Below are 22,210 nucleotides of genomic sequence, written 5' to 3'. Positions count from 1 at the left end.
AGGCGTTACAGTCGGACAGGACACCGCGGGTGCAGCCCACGTCCTGTCGGTCCGATTTGACACCCCGCCGCAGCACGCACCACGATCTCCCCGAAGCGCTGGAAGATGTTGAGCAGGTCGTGGTAGCTGGTCGTCTTCTCCAGGTTCCCGATGAACAGCGTCCGCGTGGCCTTGGGGTGGAACTCGTCGATCCTCTCGTCCAGCGGCCGGAACTCGTTCTCGCTCTCGGTCTCTGGAACAGGGGCAGGAGAGCGGCTTGACTGCGGGCGGCCCCGGGGACGAGACGGACGGAGACAGAGGCGCTCGGGCAAGCGGGAAGGGGCGTACCTGGGCCGCTCCAGGCCGTGACCTCGATCTGCATGCCGAAGAACAGCTTGCCCTTGGAGGCGCTCAGGGCCTTCTCCTGGTCCTCCTGCTGGCGGAAGAACACCAGGCCGTAGCGCTCCTCCGAGGCGCCGTGGATCTGCACCGACGTCACCTTCCCGTATTTCTTAAACTCGTGGAACAGCCCGTCCTTCAGGCTCGTGTCTGAGGAACCAGGGAAGCGGGACAAGACGACGGGGTCAGGAGCACAGCTAGACAGGGGTCAAGGTGTGACAACATGACCAGTCCTGGTCCTGGGGGACCGGTCAGTGTATCTGCTGCCCAATTGTGCCCAGCCCCAGTCGTGGAGGATCAGTCAGTGTGTCTGCAGGTCCACGGTGTCCAGTCCTGGTCAGGGTGTCCAGTCTGTACCCACACCACTCACCTGTGGAGCGGACAGGCAGGTTCTGCACCTTGATGCCAAAGCTCTTGCGCGGCTCGTCTTTGTCCAGGGCCGGCGGCGGCTGCACCGGGGGCGCGGGGACAGCGGCGGACTGCACCGACCGCGCCGGCGACTCATCGCTCGAGCTGCTGCTGGAGTCGCTGCTGCAGAGACAGGGAGACGGGGTGTCGGCGGGGCCGAGCACAGCGACACAGGCAGGGGCCGGGGCCGGGGCCGGCGTTCGCGCTTGGCATCTCCCATCCTGCTCTGCAGCAGTGCGCTGCCCATCGGGGGGGGCGCTCTCTGCTTAACCCACCCACTGACGGGCACACTTCAATCTCAAGCCTGGACTCTGGCTCGAGCACCAGAACGTTTACATCTGCACTAACAAGCGTGGCGGGACAGGAGACGTCCGAGAGCAGGGGCCAAGGGAAAGTCTCCGTCCTAAACCCCAGCATCCGGAGCAGCAGCTGCAGTGTCCGGACAACATCAGCGAGCACAAGGTCTGTAGTAATCCCAGGGAGTGGAGGGAACAGTAAGTCCAGTGTGGTTCTCTCTCGCTCTGACCGTGAGGTTCAGCTTTTCACCACTAGATGGCACCATCCTCCCACAAAGCTCAAGCAGGGAGACTTGTTAGTGTGAGAAAAATTCAGTCTATTTATACAGCACCCAGAAGGGCTTCCTTCACACATAGCAGGAGAGCCACAGAAGCCATCCTGTACCAGCCGAGGCTGAGAGCAGCCCTGATCTACCCGATCGACTTCATCAACGAGTTTCCTATACTGACCAGCCCCACACACCCCCTCCAAGTGAAACAAACCAGAAAAGGCTGCCGTCACCATTACAAAGATTAATACAACACAAGCCAAGCTGATTAACACAACAAGACGGCCGTCAAAATACTTCGCTCTGCAGGAGCCTGGGGGTGTGGAAAGGACCGATCCAAGATGTGAGCAGGAAACTGTGAAGCCTCATGTCTCGGGAGCAGATTTTGGAGGGCACAATGAACTGCAGACTGGGCACACAGAAGGGCTGGGGTGGTTGAGTGCAGCGGGGTCACTGGAGAGCCATTATTCAGACACAGTGACCCTCACCAGGCGACCCACACCTGAACACGGAGAGCAGCTGTGGGTGAGGATTCAGGAAATCACGTTCCAGAAAGCAAAACCCCTAAACGCACCGTTCAGGGCCCAGAGCACAAGGCCACCCAGCTCTTCAGACACCCTGAAACCACATCATCACTCCAGCAGGTCAGACCGTACTGTACAGCAGACAGGGACTCCCTACTCCCCCAGTTCAGGGTGTCTCTCTCCACTGTACTGCTCAGCAAGCCTGAGAGTCTCTGCGATACAGAAACCCTTGGGGAGCCTCAGCTACACCCCCACTCCCGTCACCCCAATGCGTTACTGTGGCCTGGGGGAGGGGTGGCAGTCTGGGGATTCTCACACAGACGAGCTGCGGCAGGCAGTCTGGAATCGTCCTCCCCCATCAACACCTGGCCTTTCAAACACGCAGGAGACGCGGCGCGCTCAGCACACGACTAGCTCCTGCTGCCGAGCAGCTCGTCCATCACGGGCACGGAGTCGAGCTGCAGGCAGCAGGGGCCCCACTGCTCGGGGCTCAGCTCTCCCAGCTCTCACCCTCGGCGCAGGGGGAACGATCACTGTCGGCCGTGATCAGATCGGGGGGCTCGTTTCTGGCTGCACGAGACAGGCTCTGCCCTCCACCCCCTACTGGCATTCGCTCTGGGGGGGCGACGCGCTGTTCCAGGATGACTGGCCCTGCTCTGGGCGTGGAAGTGCTGAATTCCTGCCCTGTTCCTGAAATACAGGCTGTTCTAGTTTCAGCAGGAGTGAACACTGGATTCCTGCTGTTCCTGTACAGGGTGCCATCAGACTGGTCTTCCTCCTCTCTCCAGGAAGAACACACACACACGCGCACACGCGCGCAGTCCAGGACAGGGAAGTGTCAGCCCACTGCTCTGACAAACACGTCTGGGTCAGACTCTCTGACAGGCTGTTTACAGAGCGCTTGACTTGGGCGCCGGGAGGGTCGCTGGGAAAGGAGGTAAGCGATTCTGTGGCATCACACCGCAGGCACCCCCGCCCCCGCAACAGGAAGTGCTGCTGCCGAGAGCCCGGCCTGTGAGAGTGGGAAGGCAGCCAGCAGCAGCCAGAAAATTCCAGTTCAGACCAGATCACACAGAGGGGGGCGGGGGGGTGGTCGCAGAGGCCTGCTGCTCGACTGCTTCTCTCTGGACGCAACACGCGCTCGCCCGCCGCAGCAAGTCCTCTCACAGCGCGGCCCTGCCCGGAGCTCAGGCCGGCTTCCTCAGAACAGCACCCTGACCCAGCGAGATCGCTCGGCCCGACTCAGCCGGGCCTCAGAAACGGGTTCTCACGGCACCAGCAACTCCAGATTGAGCCACCCGCGACACCCTACAGCTCTTCACTGCGCCCCGAGGACTAATCACACCCCGATCTGCTTTCCTGTAGCAATAATAATAATAATTGCTTACACTTATATAGCGCTTTTCTGGACACTCCACTCAAAGCGCTTTACAGGTGATGGGGATCCCCTCCACCACCACCAGTGTGCAGCCCCACCTGGATGATGTGACGGCGGCCATAGTGCGCCAGAACACTCACCACACATCAGCTCTCAGTGGGGAGGAGAGCAGAGTAATGAAGCCAATTCATAGAGGGGGATTATTAGGAGGCCATGATTGGTAAGGGCCAATGGGAAATTTGGCCAGGACACCAGGGCTACACCCCAACTATTTCCGAGAGACGCCCTGGGATTTTTAATGACCACAGAGAGTCAGGACCTCGGTTTTACGTCTCATCCGAAGGACGGCGCCTGTTCACAGTATAGTGTCCCCATCACTGTACTGGGGCATTAGGACCCACACGGACCTTTAGCAATAATTACATTTTCATGCCTGTAGCTGCTCATGTGGTTTTGGAGGCAGGTGGGGTCCCTAGGGCAGAAACATTTGGCACCTTGACTCAGCAGGATCTCCAGTGTCCTGTGAGAGCTGGGCTCCAGTAACGGAGATGTGGCTCAAACTCACGCACACACCCACCCTAGCAGGACAGGAGAGTGACCGAGAACTGGCAGAAGCCCATCCTGCCCCCTGTCCACACCGGACAGAGCTGGACAAAATACAGTCATGCGTGCGTCAATATCGTGCCTGTGTTTATTTGTACAGTTGTACAAATTGTGCAGTTCAAGTTTATATTTTCCTGCTCACTATAATTTTCAGTATTGTTTTACAGTGAAAATCCTTGAGATTTACAACATGACTGTAATGCTCACAGGTGAGGGGAGGGGTGGCAGCTTCAGAGCCCTCTGCTGGACGCAGGACTCTGTGAAGTGATCTGAAAAAGTCTGGTTCCAGTACCACTTGCAGAAAAAAACAAACACTGAAGCTCCAGTAAATAATGGCACTGAACTCCTGTAGTCCGTCATCAGCCCGGGGTCATAACACAGCAGTCGAACTCACACACTGCTCCCTCGCAGGGCGAGATCACCGCAGCGTTCGCACACTCACACTGTTCCCTCGCAGGGCGAGATCACCGCAGCGTTCGCACACTCACACTGTTCCCTCGCAGGGCGAGATCACCGCAGCGTTCGCACACTCACACTGCTCCCTCGCAGGGCGAGATCACCGCAGCGCTCGCACGATCACGCACACTCACACAGCTAACGCACAGCGAGATCACCGCAGCGCTCGCACACTCACACTGTTCCCTTGCAGGGCGAGATCACCGCAGCGTTCGCACAATCACGCACACTCACCCTGCTCCCTCGCAGGGCGAGATCACTGCAGCGTTCGCACAATCACGTACACTCACCCTGCTCCCTCGCAGGGCATCGCAACGTTCGCACACTCACACACACACTGCTAACGCGCAGAGCGAGATCACCGCAGCGTTCGCACAATCACGCACACGCAGGCACACGCGTACTGCTCCATTGTAGGGTGAGATCATCACAGTGCTCAGAAGACACCAGAGAACACATCTTTATTTAGTCTAACTGCGTTTTTCTGCTCACAAACTAATTACAGCGGATTAAGAAAAGCACCCCTGTGAACGGAGCAATCAAGGTCGGCAAAGCCCGACTCAACACTCCTGGCTGCAGACTGACGGCCCAGGTGGCCAGATGGACAGAATGATGGATGGGAGGGACAGATGAGCAGATAGGTTTGGAAATCTGATGCCTGGAACTGCACTTACATATCAACGTGAATTACAAGCGAAATTCAAACCTACAGCAACCTGCTGCAGTCAAGGGAGATTCCAGTCTCTAACGAGAAAGGAAGTAAAACGTTCTGGAAAACAACCTTGAGGAGGAGGTCTTTAAAGATTCTTCCTTAAAACTCTGCAGACAACTGCGCAGACTGCGATCGAGACAGCAGGTGGCTCCGTAACAGCGAGACTCTGCTCAGACTGGACCACGCCGGGCCGCGGGCCGGGCCTGGACCTTATAGCTAAAGGGAAGAGTACGACACCCCGCAGATCCCTTCCTGCGATCACGTCTCCGCAGCCAGAGCGCAGCTGGTTCAAAAGCCTGTTGGACACGCAGGAGAGGAGGCCGACAAGCTCTGAAGTAACAGGAGCGCGTGTGCAGACTGCCCTAGTTTCCCAGACTGGTCTCTGCCATACATCAGAGACTCATTACATCCAGGATCTTATTCCTCTTCAGCCATTAAACTACTCAGTGCTCAGTGACCCTTTACAAGCGATTCTCACATTCCTGCTGAACGGACTGAGCGCTGGACTCCAGCACAGCAGCGCAGGAGAAACCGCTGAAGTTCAAATCAAACGCCATTTCAGGATGCGACCAGCTGCGAACAGGGTGAATAATTCATCAAGTCTGCTTCACACGTGCTTCGCTATTTCCTCCTCGAAACACAGCGGCTCTAGTGAGCCTGTCCCCACAGCAGCGGGAATCACCCCAGCAGAACAAAACAACGGGGCGCCAGCAGTGCCCGGGTTTGAGGGAGGCCATGTATTGAACAAGACTGCGGCACGACACCAGGACTCCCCTCCCCCTGGGGTTCAATCCCACCACCCGCTGCAGTGTTCCCCTGCCAAGGCTCGCGGGCCTGCGGGCCGCGCGGGAGCGCCCCCTACCTGTCGCTGCTGGTGCTGCTGCTGCTGCTGACGGAGTCCGAGCTGGAGGAGCGGCTGTGCGAGCCGGAGCCGCTGGGGGAGCGCGGGGGGCGCGCGGCCTGGCTGGCCAGCCGCTGGGGCGAGGGGTTGCGCGACTGCGAGGAGTGGGGCGACCGGCTGCGGCTGTGGTGGTAGCCCCGGTCCCCGCGGCGGCCCCGGCCCTCGCGGCCCAGCTCGTCGCGGTACAGGTCGCGGTGCACCACGCTGGACAGGGCGAAGGGCTCGCGGCCGCGGGGCTCGTACCGCTCCGCCGCCTCGAAGCGGCTGGGGCTGCGGCTCCGGGAGCCGTAGTACCCCACCGCGCCCGAGCCCCCGCCCGCGCCGCTGCCCCCTCCGCCCCCGCCGGCCCCCCCGGAGCCCCCGCCCCCCCCGCTGCCCGAGCTGGAGCCGCCGCCCCCCCCGCCGTGCGGCAGCGCCCGGTCCCGGGGGTCGCGGTAGTAGTCGGCGTCGTAGTGGCGCGGCCGCTCGAAGCCCGCGGCGCCGCGCTCATGGTGTCCGTAGGCACTGTGGTCGTAGGCGCGCTCCCTCGTGTCGGAGGCCCTGAGGAAGAGGAGAGAGAGCAGGAGGGGTGAGAGCTCGCTCCCTGCGGAGACACTGCAGGAGACACCCGAGTCACGACAACCCCCCCCGCACACACACACACACCCCCGAGTCACGACAACCCCCCCCCCACACACACACACACACCCCTGAGTCACGACAACCCCCCCCACACACACACACACCCCTGAGTCACGACAACCCCCCCCACACACACACACACTCCAGTACAGCCCTGAGTCACAACAACCCCCACACACACACTCCAGTACAGCCCTGAGTCACAACAACCCCCACACACACACACTCCAGTACAGCCCTGAGTCACAACAACCCCCACGCACACACACACTCCAGTACAGCCCCGAGTCACAACAACCCCCCCACACACACCCCCCTGAGTCACGACAACCCCCGCACACACACACACACCCCTGAGTCATGACAACCCCCCACACACACACACACCCCCCCGAGTCACGACAACCCCCCCAACACACACACACACACCCCTGAGTCACGACAACCCCCCCAACACACACACCCCCCCCGAGTCACGACAACCCCCCCCCAACACACACACACCCCCCCCCCCTGAGTCACGACAACCCCCCCCCACACACACACACCCGAGTCACGACAACCCCCCCCGCACACACACACACCTGAGTCACGACAACCCCCCCCCCCACACACACACACACCCCCCTGAGTCACGACAACCCCCACACACACATACACCCCCCCCCCGAGTCACGACAACCCCCCCACACACACACACACACCCCCCCCTGTCACGACAACCCCCCCACACACACACACACACCCCCCCCTGAGTCACGACAACCCCCCCACACACACACACACACCCCCCCCGAGTCACGACAACCCCCCCACACACACACACACCCCTGAGTCACGACAACCCCCACACACACATACACCCCCCCCGAGTCACGACAACCCCCCCACACACACACACACCCCCCCCCGAGTCACGACAACCCCCCCACACACACACACACACTCCAGTACAGCCCTGAGTCACAACAACCCCCACGCACACACACTCCAGTACAGCCCTGAGTCACAACAACCCCCACACACACACACTCCAGTACAGCCCCGAGTCACAACAACCCCCACACACACACACTCCAGTACAGCCCTGAGTCACAACAACCCCCACGCACACACACACTCCAGTACAGCCCCGAGTCACAACAACCCCCCCACACACACACTCCAGTACAGCCCCGAGTCACAACAACCCCCACACACACACACTCCAGTACAGCCCTGAGTCACAACAACCCCCACACACACACACTCCAGTACAGCCCTGAGTCACAACAACCCCCACGCACACACACACTCCAGTACAGCCCCGAGTCACAACAACCCCCCCACACACACACACTCCAGTACAGCCCTGAGTCACGACAACCCCCACACACACACACTCCAGTACAGCCCTGAGTCACAACAACCCCCACACACACACTCCAGTACAGCCCCGAGTCACAACAACCCCCCCACACACACACACTCCAGTACACCCGAGTCACAACAACCCCCACACACACACACACTCCAGTACAGCCCTGAGTCACAACAACCCCCACACACACACACTCCAGTACAGCCCTGAGTCACAACAAACCCCACACACACACTAGAGAGCACAGAAACAGAGAACTCAAGAGCCTAAGAAACACTGGAGCCTGGTGATGACTGACTGAAGACCAGCTCTCGCCCCTGTGAACCCAGGCTCTCTCATCCCTCTTCAGGAAGAGTGTGAGACTGACATGCAGCTTCTTTCGATCCACTAAACCCATTTCCTTCCTCACAAATCCTTCTTATTTAGGAACACAGACTCTCCCTCCTGTGCCTGGCACCCTTCTCCCCTCCAAAAACCTTCCAAATTCTCTGATGCCAATCGTTTTGTTTGTCCGCATTTCACTTGTAATCGATCTGCAAGCCCCCTGTTAAGGCCTGAAGCTCGCCTAAAGCTAGCAGGGAGCCAGTGCAGGGGGGCTGACGCAGGGGTGACGCGTACACTCCTGTGTGTGTGGTGGAGAGGACAATGGAGCAGCAGTCTCAGAGGGCAGGTCCTGCTGGCGTGAGCGTTCTGGCCCGTCAGGCCGGGACGAGTTGCGACGGGCTGCGCAGGCCACATCTGGGCCGACTGGCCCTACCTGGCAGAGGGCATGAGCGCTCGCACCCTCAGCTGTGGGAGACAGGCGAGACGAGCAACGCCACGGTCACAAAGGGACTTCAGACTCCAGTGAAGAGCTCCAGTTCAAACCCGGGCTCTTCTCTGCCATAGACTCCGCACTGCAGCTTCACCCTTGACCCTGGTCTCTGTGACCCCGAGTTCATCACCCAAACACACCTTCTCAATCTGAACCCTCAGTGGCATTAAATCCAAGATTCCAATCAAACTAAAACCAGCACCAAGGTGACTCCCTTCACCCCCCTGCTGCGGTTAACCAGGGGACGGGCACAGTGAGGCCGGAGGGAAATGGGTTTAGTGCTCTTGCAGGAACACAGGTCCATCAGGGGCACGAGTTTCACTCTCAGTCTTTTCTCAAACCCAGGGCGCAGGGCGGCAGAGGGAGAGCCAGGCTTCCCCCTCTCCCAGCTGTCCTGCCGGCGCCAGGCTGTCCGCTGCAGAGCTGAGCCCAGCAGGAGGCGCTAGGGGAGCCGCAGGCTTTGCAGAGCCAGGATGTGCAAGAACAGGGAGCTCAGCCTCAGGAACTGTCCTGAACTGGGACACGGCTCTTCGCCCTCTTTCACGATGTCGTTACGGCATCACTGCAAAGTGGAAATGCACTCTTGCACACCTGTCGGCTCAGACACCGGGGGGCTGCGCACAAGTTCACTGGTGATGCCACCAGAGAGCAGCACTTGCACACAGTGTCAGCTCTGACCCTGCACCACAGAGCTGTCAGAATCGTCAGTTTGCCTGACATGTCAGCAGTCTCTCTCCAAGACCTTACTTCACTGGAGACGCAGTGGCACCCCCCGGTGGCAAAAGCTGTGAACACCAAGTAGGTGTTCACAAAACATTGATAGACACGTCAATGTATGGAGCAATTTCAAGTCATCCCACACACACCGCTTAGCAAGTGTGTGTGAAGGTATGCGATAAAGGGCAGTGATCCTGAGCTATGAGTACAGAAAAGCTCATTAGAGTCTTTTCTCGTCTGCGGCAGACCACGCTCTTAATGCAACACGGCAGAAGAAAAGCAGAGGATGACTCTGCTAAAGTCTGGGCTCCTCTTGCGCCTCTGCTGAGTCTTTCTGACTGAGCTCTGAGCAGACCTCAGGCCCCCGAGCCCCTCTCGAACCTCCAGCCGCCTCACACTGTCCCACAGCCATCCTCCTGTGACAAACTGGGCATGTTCCAGTGTTCTCGAGTGTCGTAAGACAAACATGAGGCCCCTAGTATAAACAAATGCATGTTGATTTTATGCTTTATTTACTACTTGATTTCACTGCAGCATGCTCTGTGCACTGTACTTTACTGAGCTGCACCGAGCTGAACGCGACCTCACTGAAGAGCAGAAACACAGGAACCTGAATTTCTCAGCACTTTACTGATCCACACCAGCTGTTGTGGTTCTTTATTGCACTGCGCAGCACCGTGATCCAATAATGGACGGCATTATTACTGCACTGTGTTGCAATGTACCTTAGTACACATCATTACTGCACTATACTGTGTTGAAATCTACACTAGTGCACAGCTTTATTATTGCACTGTGTCGCAATGTACACTACTGTACAGCTTTATTACTGCACCGTACTGTGTTCCAATGTGCACTTGTGCACAGCTTTATTACTGCACTGCAATGTACACAAGTGGACGGATTTAGTACTGCACTGCACTGTTGCAATGTGCACTAGTGTATGGCATTATTACTGCACCGCACTGTGTTCCAATGTGCACTAGTGTACGGCATTATTACTGCACCGCACTGTGTTCCAATGTGCACTAGTGCACGGCATCATTACTGCACTGCACTGTGTTGCAATGTACACTAGTGCACGGCATTATTGCTGCACTGCACTGTGTTCCAATGTGCACTAGTGTACGGCATTATTACTGCACCGCACTGTGTTCCAATGTGCACTAGTGTACGGCATTATTACTGCACCGCACTGTGTTCCAATGTGCACTAGTGTACGGCATTATTACTGCACCGCACTGTGTTCCAATGTGCACTAGTGTACGGCTTTATTACTGCACCGCACTGTGTTCCAATGTGCACTAGTGCACGGCATCATTACTGCACTGCACTGTGTTGCAATGTACACTAGTGCACGGCATTATTGCTGCACTGCACTGTGTTCCAATGTGCACTAGTGTACGGCATTATTACTGCACCGCACTGTGTTCCAATGTGCACTAGTGTACGGCTTTATTACTGCACCGCACTGTGTTCCAATGTGCACTAGTGCACGGCATCATTACTGCACTGCACTGTGTTGCAATGTACACTAGTGCACGGCATTATTGCTGCACTGCACTGTGTTCCAATGTGCACTAGTGTACGGCATTGTTACTGCACCGTACTATGTTGCAATGTACACAAGTGGACGGATTTAGTACTGCACTGTTGCAATGTACACTAGTGCACGGCATTATTACTGCACCGCACTGTGTTCCAATGTGCACTAGTGTACGGCATTATTACTGCACCGCACTGTGTTCCAATGTGCACTAGTGTACGGCATTATTACTGCACCGCACTGTGTTGCAATGTGCACTAGTGTACGGCATTATTACTGCACCGCACTGTGTTGCAATGTGCACTAGTGTACGGCATTATTACTGCACCGCACTGTGTTGCAATGTGCACTAGTGTACGGCATTATTACTGCACCGCACTGTGTTCCAATGTGCACTAGTGTACGGCATTGTTACTGCACTGCACTGTGTTGCAATGTACACTAGTGCGCGGCTTTATTACTGCACTGCACTGTGTTCCAATGTACACTAGTGCGCGACTTTATTACTGCACTGCACTGTGTTCCAATGTACACTAGTGCGCGACTTTATTACTGCACTGCACTGTGTTCCAATGTACACTAGTGCGCGACTTTATTACTGCACTGCACTGTGTTCCAATGTGCACTAGTGCATGGGTTTGCTACTGCACTGCACTGTTCTGTCCTGCAGTTTCGTCAGGAGGTCTCTTGCTCTGCGCCTGGACTACAGCGTCGCAGGGCTAGCCACGGTGCTGGACTCATGCATTGGCCGGCCCGTTTGGACCTGGCGTCAGAGAGGGAGCGTGTGAAGCGAGGAGAGGCTGAGGAGCGGCCCGGACGCCCACAAACCCGAGGGGGCACAAGTGAGAGAGAGAGAGAGAGAGAGAAAGGAGAGAGACAGGGAGGGAGGAAGGACGCGCGACAGCAAACAGCAAACAGAAGCCAGAGACGCGGAGACTGAACAGGAGTCTACAGGCCGACACCGCGGCCGGCGCTACGAGCTACTGGAGTTAGTGGAAAGGAGACAGGGGTTCGACTGGGGTTAGAGAGAGAAGGGCTAAAATACACAGGGCAGGACATACCAACCTGTTCAGACTGCAGTAACCCGACCTACAATCCCACTTAAAACTCTAGGGAGACAATTTTGTGAGCAAAAAGAAAAAAATATTCTGTAAAAAAAAAGATGGCAAAAAATGAAAAATGGGACAAAAATGGAAACAGCAGTGACAGTAATCCGCTTTCGGACAGGGGTGGGAATAATCCGGATCGCAACCTCCTGATCTTTCGCAGCCCACAAGGCAGGAAAAAATGAAAAACATTCGCCGGTCCGGGGGGGGAAAAAAGATGGAAAAGCCACACATCGGCAAGGACCTCCGGCACAACGTCTCTTGGGAGCCAAAAACCGAAAAGAGCAAAGATACATCCACAGAGTGGCCAGCCCAGTCCAGCCCCTGACCCCACTGTCCACCCGTCTTCCTGCTGCCCGTCTTCCTGGTCTTCACAGCGCCTCCGCCCGCGTGCCGGCGTGCCCTCGCACCCGAGCACCGCCGGAGCAACAGAAAAGCACCCATAATCCAAGAACGTCTTCGCGCTGGTCGGACACACGCGCCACACTCCTTACAATCCCAGAGGCAGGTCCGGTCCCTTATTCCCACACCGCTCCGGAGGTCATACATCCGCCCCACAGACCGGAGGCCAGGTTCTCCCAGGGCGTGTAATCCAGCACAATCCCAGAGAATCCCAGTACATCCCAGAAGGAGGAGAGGCCGGCCTGAGCCGTATCGCCCCCGCGGGCGGGTTGTACAATCCAGGGAAGAGGAGCGCGGCTCAGCGCGGGCAGGTCTTCGGCACGCGCTCTCCCCCGGCGGCGCTCCTCCGTCTTCACTCAGCGCGAGCTGCAATACCCTAAACCAGATAATCCCACAGAAAACGACCCAAACCCGCCGCCACATTCCTGCAATCCACCCGCTTATCCGTATATCCAAGGGGAATATTCCTGGGAATATCCATAATACTCCAGGCTCCAATCAATCAGACTGTTGGCAACAGCAAGATGTGTAACTGTGACTCAGGAGCGTACAGTAACCCATTTTTTGGTTCAGCATAATCTTTAAACATTTTTAAAAAAAGGTAATTCCACCATGAGCAGATCTGTACTCCCACATCCAGGAAAATTAACTCCGCAGCAGTACAGAATCTTTCCCATATCCATATCCGTGGAGATTATCCAAACCTCGGTATTCCCCGGAAACCTGTTATCCGGATCACGAGCAGGACCAAGCTCATACAGCAATTCCCAGTGACATTCGTGTGAGCGTCTGGACTGCTTTACGCATCTTTATAAAAATGGATATTTCGGAAAAAGACTTTCACCGCGATGATATCCATCTGGGGGATCCCTAGAGAGATCGGTCTGCTTGCTTTAACCACACACAAAAATCAATCAACAAAACAACCAGCACTGAAAACGCACCACCCTGGCTTACAGAAACTGATCCACTTACCCTTCCAGTCTGCGCTCATAGCGTCCCTCTCTGCTGTGGAGAGACGTGGGGGGCCCGTACACCGGACCCCCCGCCCCCCCTCTGAACCCCGACACGTCGCGGGCGCGGGAGCCTATGGACAGAGTATCGTCCAGCCCCCGCGCGGCGCTGGGAATGGTCCCCGGCTCATTGTAATCGGTCCGCAGGTCACGGTCGCCCATTTTGTTGACGGAGTTGTGCGCCTTCTGGGCGCTTTTAATGTCCACAAAATCCACAAAGGCCGCCACACCGCCCTCGGAGCCGCGCTTGGGCAGGATCTTGACACTCTCCACACGGCCATACCTGCAGGAGGGGAGAGAGGACAGCACAGGGTCACCACACTGCCGCCGGGCACCTACACACCCCCCTCAGCCCCACCCGCCTCCCCGCTGCACCCCCTCACAGCTCCCAGGAGCCGCAGGCAGCAGGTGTGCTCCGAGAGGAGAGAGGCAGGCAGCACAGCACCCCGAATACTCCACTGTTCTTGGGGTTCAGGAGCTGGAAATGTGCCAAAAGGAACACCATTTCCTGACCTGCGCCTCCCACACCCCCCTGCCTGCCTGGGCCCAGCGGTCCAGCCCGCTCCGCGTCCCAGCAGCCATGGAGCGCCGGCCAGCAGAGCCCTGCCGGTAAGAGCCGGAGGGAGGCGGCCCGCCCTCCCTGCACGAGGCCCGGGAAGAGCTGCACTCCCACCAGGCACAGCCGCCTCAGCGAAAACAACATTTATGCGCATCTCTCTTGTGTGGGCGAGAAGATCAAACACGTTACAGAAACCTTAATCTTTCAAAGACACAAAACTTGTCAGCATAAAAAAAAAACGCCAGCTACCTCTGTACGCCGAGCCTGCAGCCGCCGGCGGCGCCGGATGTGCTCCAGCTGCTGTGGACGACTGCCGCACAAACGCCACCCCAGAACCCACCAGCTCACGGACCCTGCCCCAGAGCCCGCTGGGAGCACGGACGACCCCTGAGGGGGGGTCCCACAGCCGACTCGGAGGGGCCCTGCAGGACCGGGGCTGGCCGGCCAAGTGCCCGACCGCAGGAAGGGTCAGTATTTTGGCAAAGGCAAGAGGCCAGCAGTGCGACCCAGCACACGAGCACCAGGCACAGCTCCTCCTCCACTCCGACCCCAAACCAGGTGTCACATCTCACTGAACCCCTCTAAACCGACACACCTGACGGGGGGCTGCGCCCGGGGCTGAGCTGGAGGGTGGCCAAGTCTGGACACAGGAGATGGACACAGGCCTGCGGCACCGATACTCGTCCGTCACCAAGCGGGCGAGACGAACACCAGATCAAATAACCGATGTGCCCTCTGCTCGGGCGCCTGAGGTCCGGTTTCTCTGAATCCCCCCGTCCCCTCACTGGCTACACGGGCCTGCCGGGCCGATCTGGGTCACTGCGATGAGCAGAGCCAGGGCCTCCTCCTCCTCCGCTGACCGAACAGAGTCGCCCTGCGCTTCCGGGCCGGGGAGAGAGGCCACCAGCTGCAGGACACACTACTGACCTCCACACTGCAGTACTGACCACCAGCTTCAGGACACACTACTGACCTCCACACTGCAGTACTGCCCACCAGCTTCAGGACACAGTAATGACCACCACACTGCATCACTGCCCACCAGCTGCAGGACACACTATTGCCCACCAGCTTCAGGACACACTACTGACCACCAGCTGCAGGACACACTACTGACCACCACACTGCATCACTGTCCACCAGCTGCAGGACACACTACTGCCCACCAGCTGCAGGACACACTACTGCCCACCAGCTGCAGGACACACTACTGCCCACCAGCTGCAGGACACACTACTGACCTCCACACTGCATCACTGCCCACCAGCTGCAGGACACACTACTGACCTCCACACTGCATCACTGCCCACCAGCTGCAGGACACACTACTGACCTCCACACTGCATCACTGCCCACCAGCTGCAGGACACACTACTGACCTCCACACTGCATCACTGCCCACCAGCTTCAGGACACAGTACTGCCCACCAGCTTCAGGACACAGTACTGCCCACCACACTGCATCACTGCCCACCAGCTTCAGGACACACTACTGACCTCCACACTGCATCACTGACCACCAGCTTCATGACACAGTACTGCCCACCAGCTTCAGGACACACTACTGCCCACCACACTGCATCACTGACCACCAGCTTCAGGACACACTACTGCCCACCACACTGCATCACTGCCCACCAGCTTCAGGACACAGTACTGCCCACCAGCTTCAGGACACAGTACTGACCTCCACACTGCATCACTGCCCACCAGCTTCAGGACACAGTACTGACCACCACACTGCAGTACTGACCATGAGTTTCAGGACAGCGTGTGAAACAGGGGAAAACCCCACACTGGACACGCGAGGAGCCCCAGCTGAGGAAGACTCCGAGGTCAGCCCTTCGCCCAGGAGCGGGCATCTTGCTGTGCGCCATCCCTTACCCCTCGCTAAGCAACAGTAACCAGGCAACTGCGCACGAAACCCAACACCACAGCGATTCAGCAAACAGAAGCCCGGAGAGGCGGTGGGGTGAACCGACAGGCCTGGGTCCGAGTGCGTGTATTTGCACACGCGTGTGACCGTGTCTGAATAAACACGGGAGGGGACAACTGCCACCATCACCGAGCAGGACTGACCTGGACCCCCACGCAAGACAAGCGTGCGGTAATGTCACCCCCGTCTCTGCAACCCATTCTCCCGAGTCACCCCGCCAGCCGGTTCTGTTCCCTTCCCGACCGCTCGCCCCACTGCCGCTGTTCTCCTGGGTCCCTCCTGCTCGGGCCCAGACGCGATCAGGGTCACCAGTAACAACAGTGCAGGGAAAAGCGCGCCCGGCGTGGGAAAACCCACTCACGCCTCCTCAGACACGCAGGACGTGCGCCTGGCACACGCGAGCCCCCGTGCGGACTGCCCTGCAGCGCGGCAGGTTCGGCCAGTCCGGCCCGGCCCGGCAGGTTCCCACACTCGCGCGTCCCGGACGCCATTTTACAAACCCATTCACGCTGCTTACTCACCGCCCCTCCCCCACGGCCCCACGGCCGCGACCCGCCGCTCTGACAGCCCGTCCACGCGCGGGGCTTTAACAGCCGGGGACACGGCGAGCCCCCGAAACCCCAACACTGGCAGGCTGGGCAACACGCCCCGTTTCCCCACCTGCCCCCGTTATCATCAGCGGTCTGAGCAAGCGCGTCTCCCGGGGTGACCCGGCACTGGAGCAGCACCCCCAAAAGAGCACCCAGGGGCTCGGGGTCCCCCCTCCAGCGCCCGCACGCTGCACGTGAACGCCTCGGAACCCCGAACCTGCGGCCGGGGCTCTTAAAACGCATCCCCCAAACCCAGCGGGGCCCTGGTTTCGAGCACCCCACGCACAACTGCAGCACCCCAGCGAGGGGCGGCCACGGCGAGGGTCAGACCTCTGGACTCGGGGTGCTAGCCGGTCCCCCCGAGCTGAACGGGGGTTCACACGGCGCGCGGTCGCGTCCGCAGCCGAACCCATAACAGAGCAGCGCTCTCGGCTCGCGCGGGCTGGCGGGGTCCGAGCGCGAGGCTATGCGGCGGCTGCCCAACCGCAGGCTCGCGCGAGAGCGGCAACTGTAGCAGCTCGCGTCCCGCGTGTTCCCCGGCTCACGGCTCGCGCAGGAAAGATACATTTACAAGCGGCGTCTCTGAACACAGCCTCGAGCTGCCGGGCGCTCGGGCGGCTACACCGCGCGGGACCGCCGCCTCGCGACTACAAAGCGCTCGGGATCCCCAGTGCTGCTCTCCTCGCGACCGCAGCCTCTCCGCTCAGACATCATTACCGCCGTCTCCACTGCTCCGCTCCTCCACCTCCTATCCATCTTCGCAAAAATAGGAAACGAAAAAGTATATACATCCTCAACGACCGCGCGTATGCAATATTCCTTCCACAACATTTCAGGATCTCCCTTTTTTTAAGAAAGAACCAAGCGCAATAAAATATTCCCACAAAGAACAGTTTATAATCCACGGGAGGCATTTCTGTTTCTCGTTACTTTTCCGCTGTAATTTCTCACGGCGGCTCCGCCGTTCCCATCCTCGGCGAGCGCAGAGATACAGGCGGACGGAGTCCATGATGCCGTATGCTGTTCGCCCTGCACGAAACTCACCGTTTGAAATGTTCGATAATTTTCTCCTCTCGCACATTTTCGGGCAAGTTCCCCACCCAGAGGTGCCTGGTTTCCCGGACCATACTGCGTGTTCGTGTCCCCCGATCATACAGATGTGTTTTAAGGGTTTAATCCTCGCCGGTTGGTTGTCCGCGTTGCAAACTGAGCGCCCGGAGATTCCGTCTCGAGCACAGCGCCTCGCTCCGACCCGCTCCCACCATTAGTTCTCGTGCTGTGTGCGTGTGTGATTCTCGGACCAGATGCACGTTCCCGGGTGGCGGGGGAGGGGGGGCGCGCCCTTGTGCCCGCGCATTCGCGCGCTCCCGCCGCCAAGCGCCCTCCTCCTGCTTCCTCCGCTCCCCCGCTCTGTCAGGCCCTCGGCAGTGCGCAGGCGTGGGAGCAGAGCGGGGGGGAGGGGCGTTTTGTGTTGTTGTCTCTCGAATGAAATCACTGGCGGCTCTGCGCAGGCGCGGAAGCTGTCTCTGGGAGCGGGTGGGGGAGGGGTGCAGGGCTGGGGTCTGTTTAATACTGTGAAATCTGCCGATTATTATTGCGCAATGTTGTTTTTTTAATGCAGAGGGACGGAATCGACTGTAATCCACACAGCGCAATCAGAAATAACAGATACTTTCTCCCCCCCGTTATCTTAAATCTTTCAGATAAATCGCTCGAGTTTAATTTATTCCCGTGTTTTAATTGTGTAACATATATTTAATCCTACAAAGGCTAATTATATTGCAGAATTACCAGTTTAATTTTAATACTATAACTTCCGTTCTGTTTAATATTCTTCTGCTATTAAGATTGTATAAACGCGCCTGCAGAATGCTCTATAACCGAGGAGAAAAATGGTTGACAATATACTTTATATATATTAGCATAAACTATTGGCCAACCCTGACGCGTCCGCGCAGCGACTGCAGGGCTCGAGCTCGGCGCGCTCGAGGTGTTATTTTTAATTAAAGGTCACGAGCGGCTGAGCCGAGACTCCACGCCCGCTGTAATCTCGCCCGGGAATCCTGCACAAAGAGCAGCGTGGGACACGGCCAGCGTCCTGCCCACGACACAGCAACACGCCGGCGTGACCGCTGGGACATTTAATCCTGAAACTACTGAGAAGACCCCTCTGCGAACCGCCCCCCCCGCCGCGCGCCTCAGGGGTCGCGCAGGGGAGGGGTGCTGGGAAACGCTGGCACGTGCACAGGCGCCCCCGGAAGGTGGGGTGTGGGGGCTCGGAGCCCGTTCAGACGGACCGGCTGCGGACTCGGTCTCCTAGCTGAGCGCGGACACAGCGGGATCGCTGCCCTTTCTGTCACGAAGGTGATCTGAAACCCAGATTTAAAACATCACAGCAAACAGCCGGCATACGGGTTCAGTCTCATGGCCTGGCTGCCTGTTCCACACTCCCACCACTCTCGGTGTGAAGAAGTGGCTCCTGCTCTCCCTTGCAAACGCGATTCCCCTGATCTGGACCCCTGCCCTGCAGGTCGCTGGACTGTTTCTGCAGAAATCCACAAGGCTTACTGTCGAAACCCTTGAAGATGTCGAATATATGAATCAGTTTCTTCTCTGTTCACGACAAGGGGATTCACCTCCGTTGTTTTAACACAACGTCCTTTCATTTAAATCCTGCAGCTTTCACACTTTATCCACACATTCCGTTCTTCATTTCACACTTCTAACTACATAATTAGGCTCTTTTCAAGTCTAAAATGAAAACTCACCTTTCTACTAGGGCCTACGTTGGGCTTCCTTAGAGTTTGTCTCATATGTTCTTGTTTCATTTGTTTAATGTTTATTTTCTCCTTTTTTTCTTTATCACCATGTACAGCGCCCTTGAGTTTGGAAAGGCGCTTTATCAATAAACTGATCCTTGTTGTTGTTGTTCCTCTTTGTGCGAGGGTGTGTGTGTGCTCACGCCCGTGCACCCGCTGTGTGAGTGTGTGTGCTCACGCCGTGTGCCCGCTGTGCGAGTGTGTGTGTGTGCTCACGCCGTGTGCCCGCTGTGCGTGTGTGTGTGTGCTCACGCCCGTGCACCCGCTGTGTGAGTGTGTGCTCACGCCCGTGCATCCGCTGTGTGTGTGTGTGTGTGTGCTCACGCCCGTTTGCTGCAGAGCTCAGCGAGGGCCTGGACACACAGACCTGTGTGACAGGGACTTTTATTTAGAAGCGAGCACAGCTGCAGTGTGACTTTGTGAAGGTCAGCGCACGGCTCAGCAGCAAGAGGAGGGAGAGCAGTATGCACACACACTACACTCTCAAACTACACAACACTGCACTCACAAACTACACAACACTCCGCACGCGTGCGAGCTGGCAGCAGTGTGAGAGCTCTGGGGGTATGCATGTTGCCTCTGCAGTGGGCCAGCTTGGCCACAGCACTGCCGCTGTCAGACTCCTGCGGTCAGGGCCGAGCTGGTGGCATCTGTCATCCTTATCAGAACTGTGGACTTTGTTGTGGTTGACCGGCTCATGTTTATTTTAGGAACATTCACTTCAGAGAGGAAATGCTGCCTGTGCCTTTGGATTGTTTTGGCTAATGGGCTGTGCTCTCTCAGGGTCTGTCTGCTCCCCCTCCTCCTGCATGACAGGAGACCTGCAGAGTACTCCTTCCTGGCCTCTCTGTCCACAGAGCTCCAGCAGACTTGACTTGTTTTTTTCAGAATGGCGACCAGGTCTGTGCTGCTGGGTCTTCCTGTGAGCTGCTGAGCGCAGTGGTGCTGTGATACCAGGTGTGACTGCAGGAGCAAACACCCTCCTGGTCAGAGCGTGGGGAAGCATGAAGGGAGAGCAGGGGAAACAAGGCGCAGCTATCATGGCCAGACCAGGACACACTGGCCACTGTCATCTTCCTCAAGAAGATGTGTCCGGCTGTGTCCAGCAGGTCTCTGGTGTCGTTCAGGAAAGGTGAGTTGTGTACCCTGCGCAGGCACTGCCACTGGCTGTTCACTCCAGAGGGGTCCTGCGCTGGCCATAGGAACTGTGACTGGCCAATCGGAGCACAGCATCGGATCTACAACCCACCAATCGGAGGACAGTATTGGAACCATGAGTGACCAATCAGAGATCAGAATCCCAGACCCGTTGAATCATAATGAATAGTCTGCTTTGCTTCATAATATTTATTTACATATGTGGTCATCACACATTTGACACCATGGATGGGATATCATATTACAAGTGTCTGCCCACGTTTGCATTTCACGTGTCTTGACACGTACGATTTAAATTAATGAGGTAAGGGGGCGCAGTCTGTTAAAATGGTAAAGAAATGGTCCCTTAAGATGGCTAGAAACGGAGAGGAAGCCGGTTGTGACTCGACGGGGCGATGTAAGCCCTTGTTCGAGTGAGAGGAGAGGCAGACGCGAGTCCTGGTGGGACAGTGCAGCTCAACGCGCCGCACACACGCCCGGCCGCGCACACAGAGTTCGTGTGGCCGCTCCGCCGCCGTTGCTAGGCGCCACTGAGCATGCGCCACTATGCGGCAAACCGGGGGAGCCGCAGTGGGGTGTGTGCGCATGCGCCTCACGCCCTCTTTTCTGCGGGTTGGAGAAGGGAAATCGCTGGTCGGCAGAAACTTCTGGAAAAGACGCACAGAGAGGAGAGAAACTTTCAGTCACCGAGGATATTCTTTAAAAAATATATATAAAATATACAACTGCCATCACCAAACAAAGACAAAACAGGAAAATACTTGGAGTTACCCACGAATAAGATTTACACTGCAGCCTACAAACTTCTTCTGGTTTTAAAATAAAACTTGAAGGGAGTAATAGAAATATTAACCTGGTTCTTTCTGGGGAATATTATGGTGGAAACGATTTACCTGGCTTTATTTTAAAAAGGGAACTACAGACTGTCTCAGATTTCTAGCTTCACAAAGAGAATAAAACCCTCTTTTACACACGAATCAAGGGCTTTGGTCCTGTTTGGGATTTATTGAATTCTCAGCTCGTCTGCTGTGTCCCCTTCCCTTTTGTGCCTTGGAATTATCCATGGAAGGAATTAAAGTGAATTTCTATAAATACAGTGGATTTACTGTTAAACCCCGCTTCATATCTCCTCGAATCTTACACCTTTTAAACACTCTGAAACGAGAGTTAGGGAAAGCTAATCCTGGGAGTTGAAGTGGATTCGGGTTGACAAAAATGTATGTTAGCAATGGGAGATTAAAGACCAGCTGGTCGTTTTTTCTGTTAATGTCAACGTGTGTAATTTTACACTGTATAACGTGAATGTGTGGCAGAGTTAAGGTAATATGTGGTATTCTGTGTGGAAAGTATGCGTTTTCTTGTTTGGGGGTAACGTGTCAGCGAGTTAGAAATGCTAAATAATTTCCCGTTGTCTGTTCCTCTATCGGGCGCCATTTTGTGGGTTTGGAGTGCGGGAATGACTTGCGTCCGCCATTTTGTGTTCAATCACGAGTTCCAAGCGGTAAAATATAATTAGCATGTAGGCCGCCGCACAAAGGGCTTTCAGAGAAAGAGGGTGCAGTCATGGTTACGTGGCCACATTAGAAAAACTTTCAATAGGTGATTGTTGTGAGCTAGAAAAATGTTTTCTCCTCTGAGGTTTGG

At 56.8% G+C, this 22,210-nt stretch overlaps 1 protein-coding gene across 2 annotated transcripts in view; it reads right to left on the bottom strand.

Annotated features, from left to right (window-relative positions):
- LOC148642278 (msx2-interacting protein-like) overlaps positions 1-19,512 on the bottom strand; it is a 33,072-nt gene extending 13,560 nt beyond the window's left edge. The window contains exons 1-6 of one of the 2 annotated variants that reach the window (XM_088617120.1): positions 19,358-19,512; positions 13,467-13,787; positions 5,887-6,465; positions 749-909; positions 328-528; positions 81-232 (exon numbers count right to left, since the gene is read on the bottom strand). In XM_088617120.1, coding sequence (XP_088473246.1) covers positions 81-232; positions 328-528; positions 749-909; positions 5,887-6,465; positions 13,467-13,666 — 1,293 coding nt within the window. In that variant the 5' untranslated portion in view covers positions 13,667-13,787; positions 19,358-19,512. Of the gene's footprint in view, positions 1-80; positions 233-327; positions 529-748; positions 910-5,886; positions 6,466-13,466; positions 13,788-17,633; positions 17,999-19,357 lie in introns of those variants that run through there. The other variant, XM_088617119.1, reaches the window with a different exon arrangement.
- Positions 19,513-22,210: the final 2,698 nt, after the last annotated feature.

The sequence above is a fragment of the Lepisosteus platostomus genome, chromosome 23 (genome assembly GCF_059453375.1).
Source record: "Lepisosteus platostomus isolate fLepPlt1 chromosome 23, fLepPlt1.hap1, whole genome shotgun sequence".
NCBI lineage: Eukaryota > Metazoa > Chordata > Actinopteri > Semionotiformes > Lepisosteidae > Lepisosteus > Lepisosteus platostomus.
This window is presented reverse-complemented; position numbering and strand designations above follow the sequence as displayed.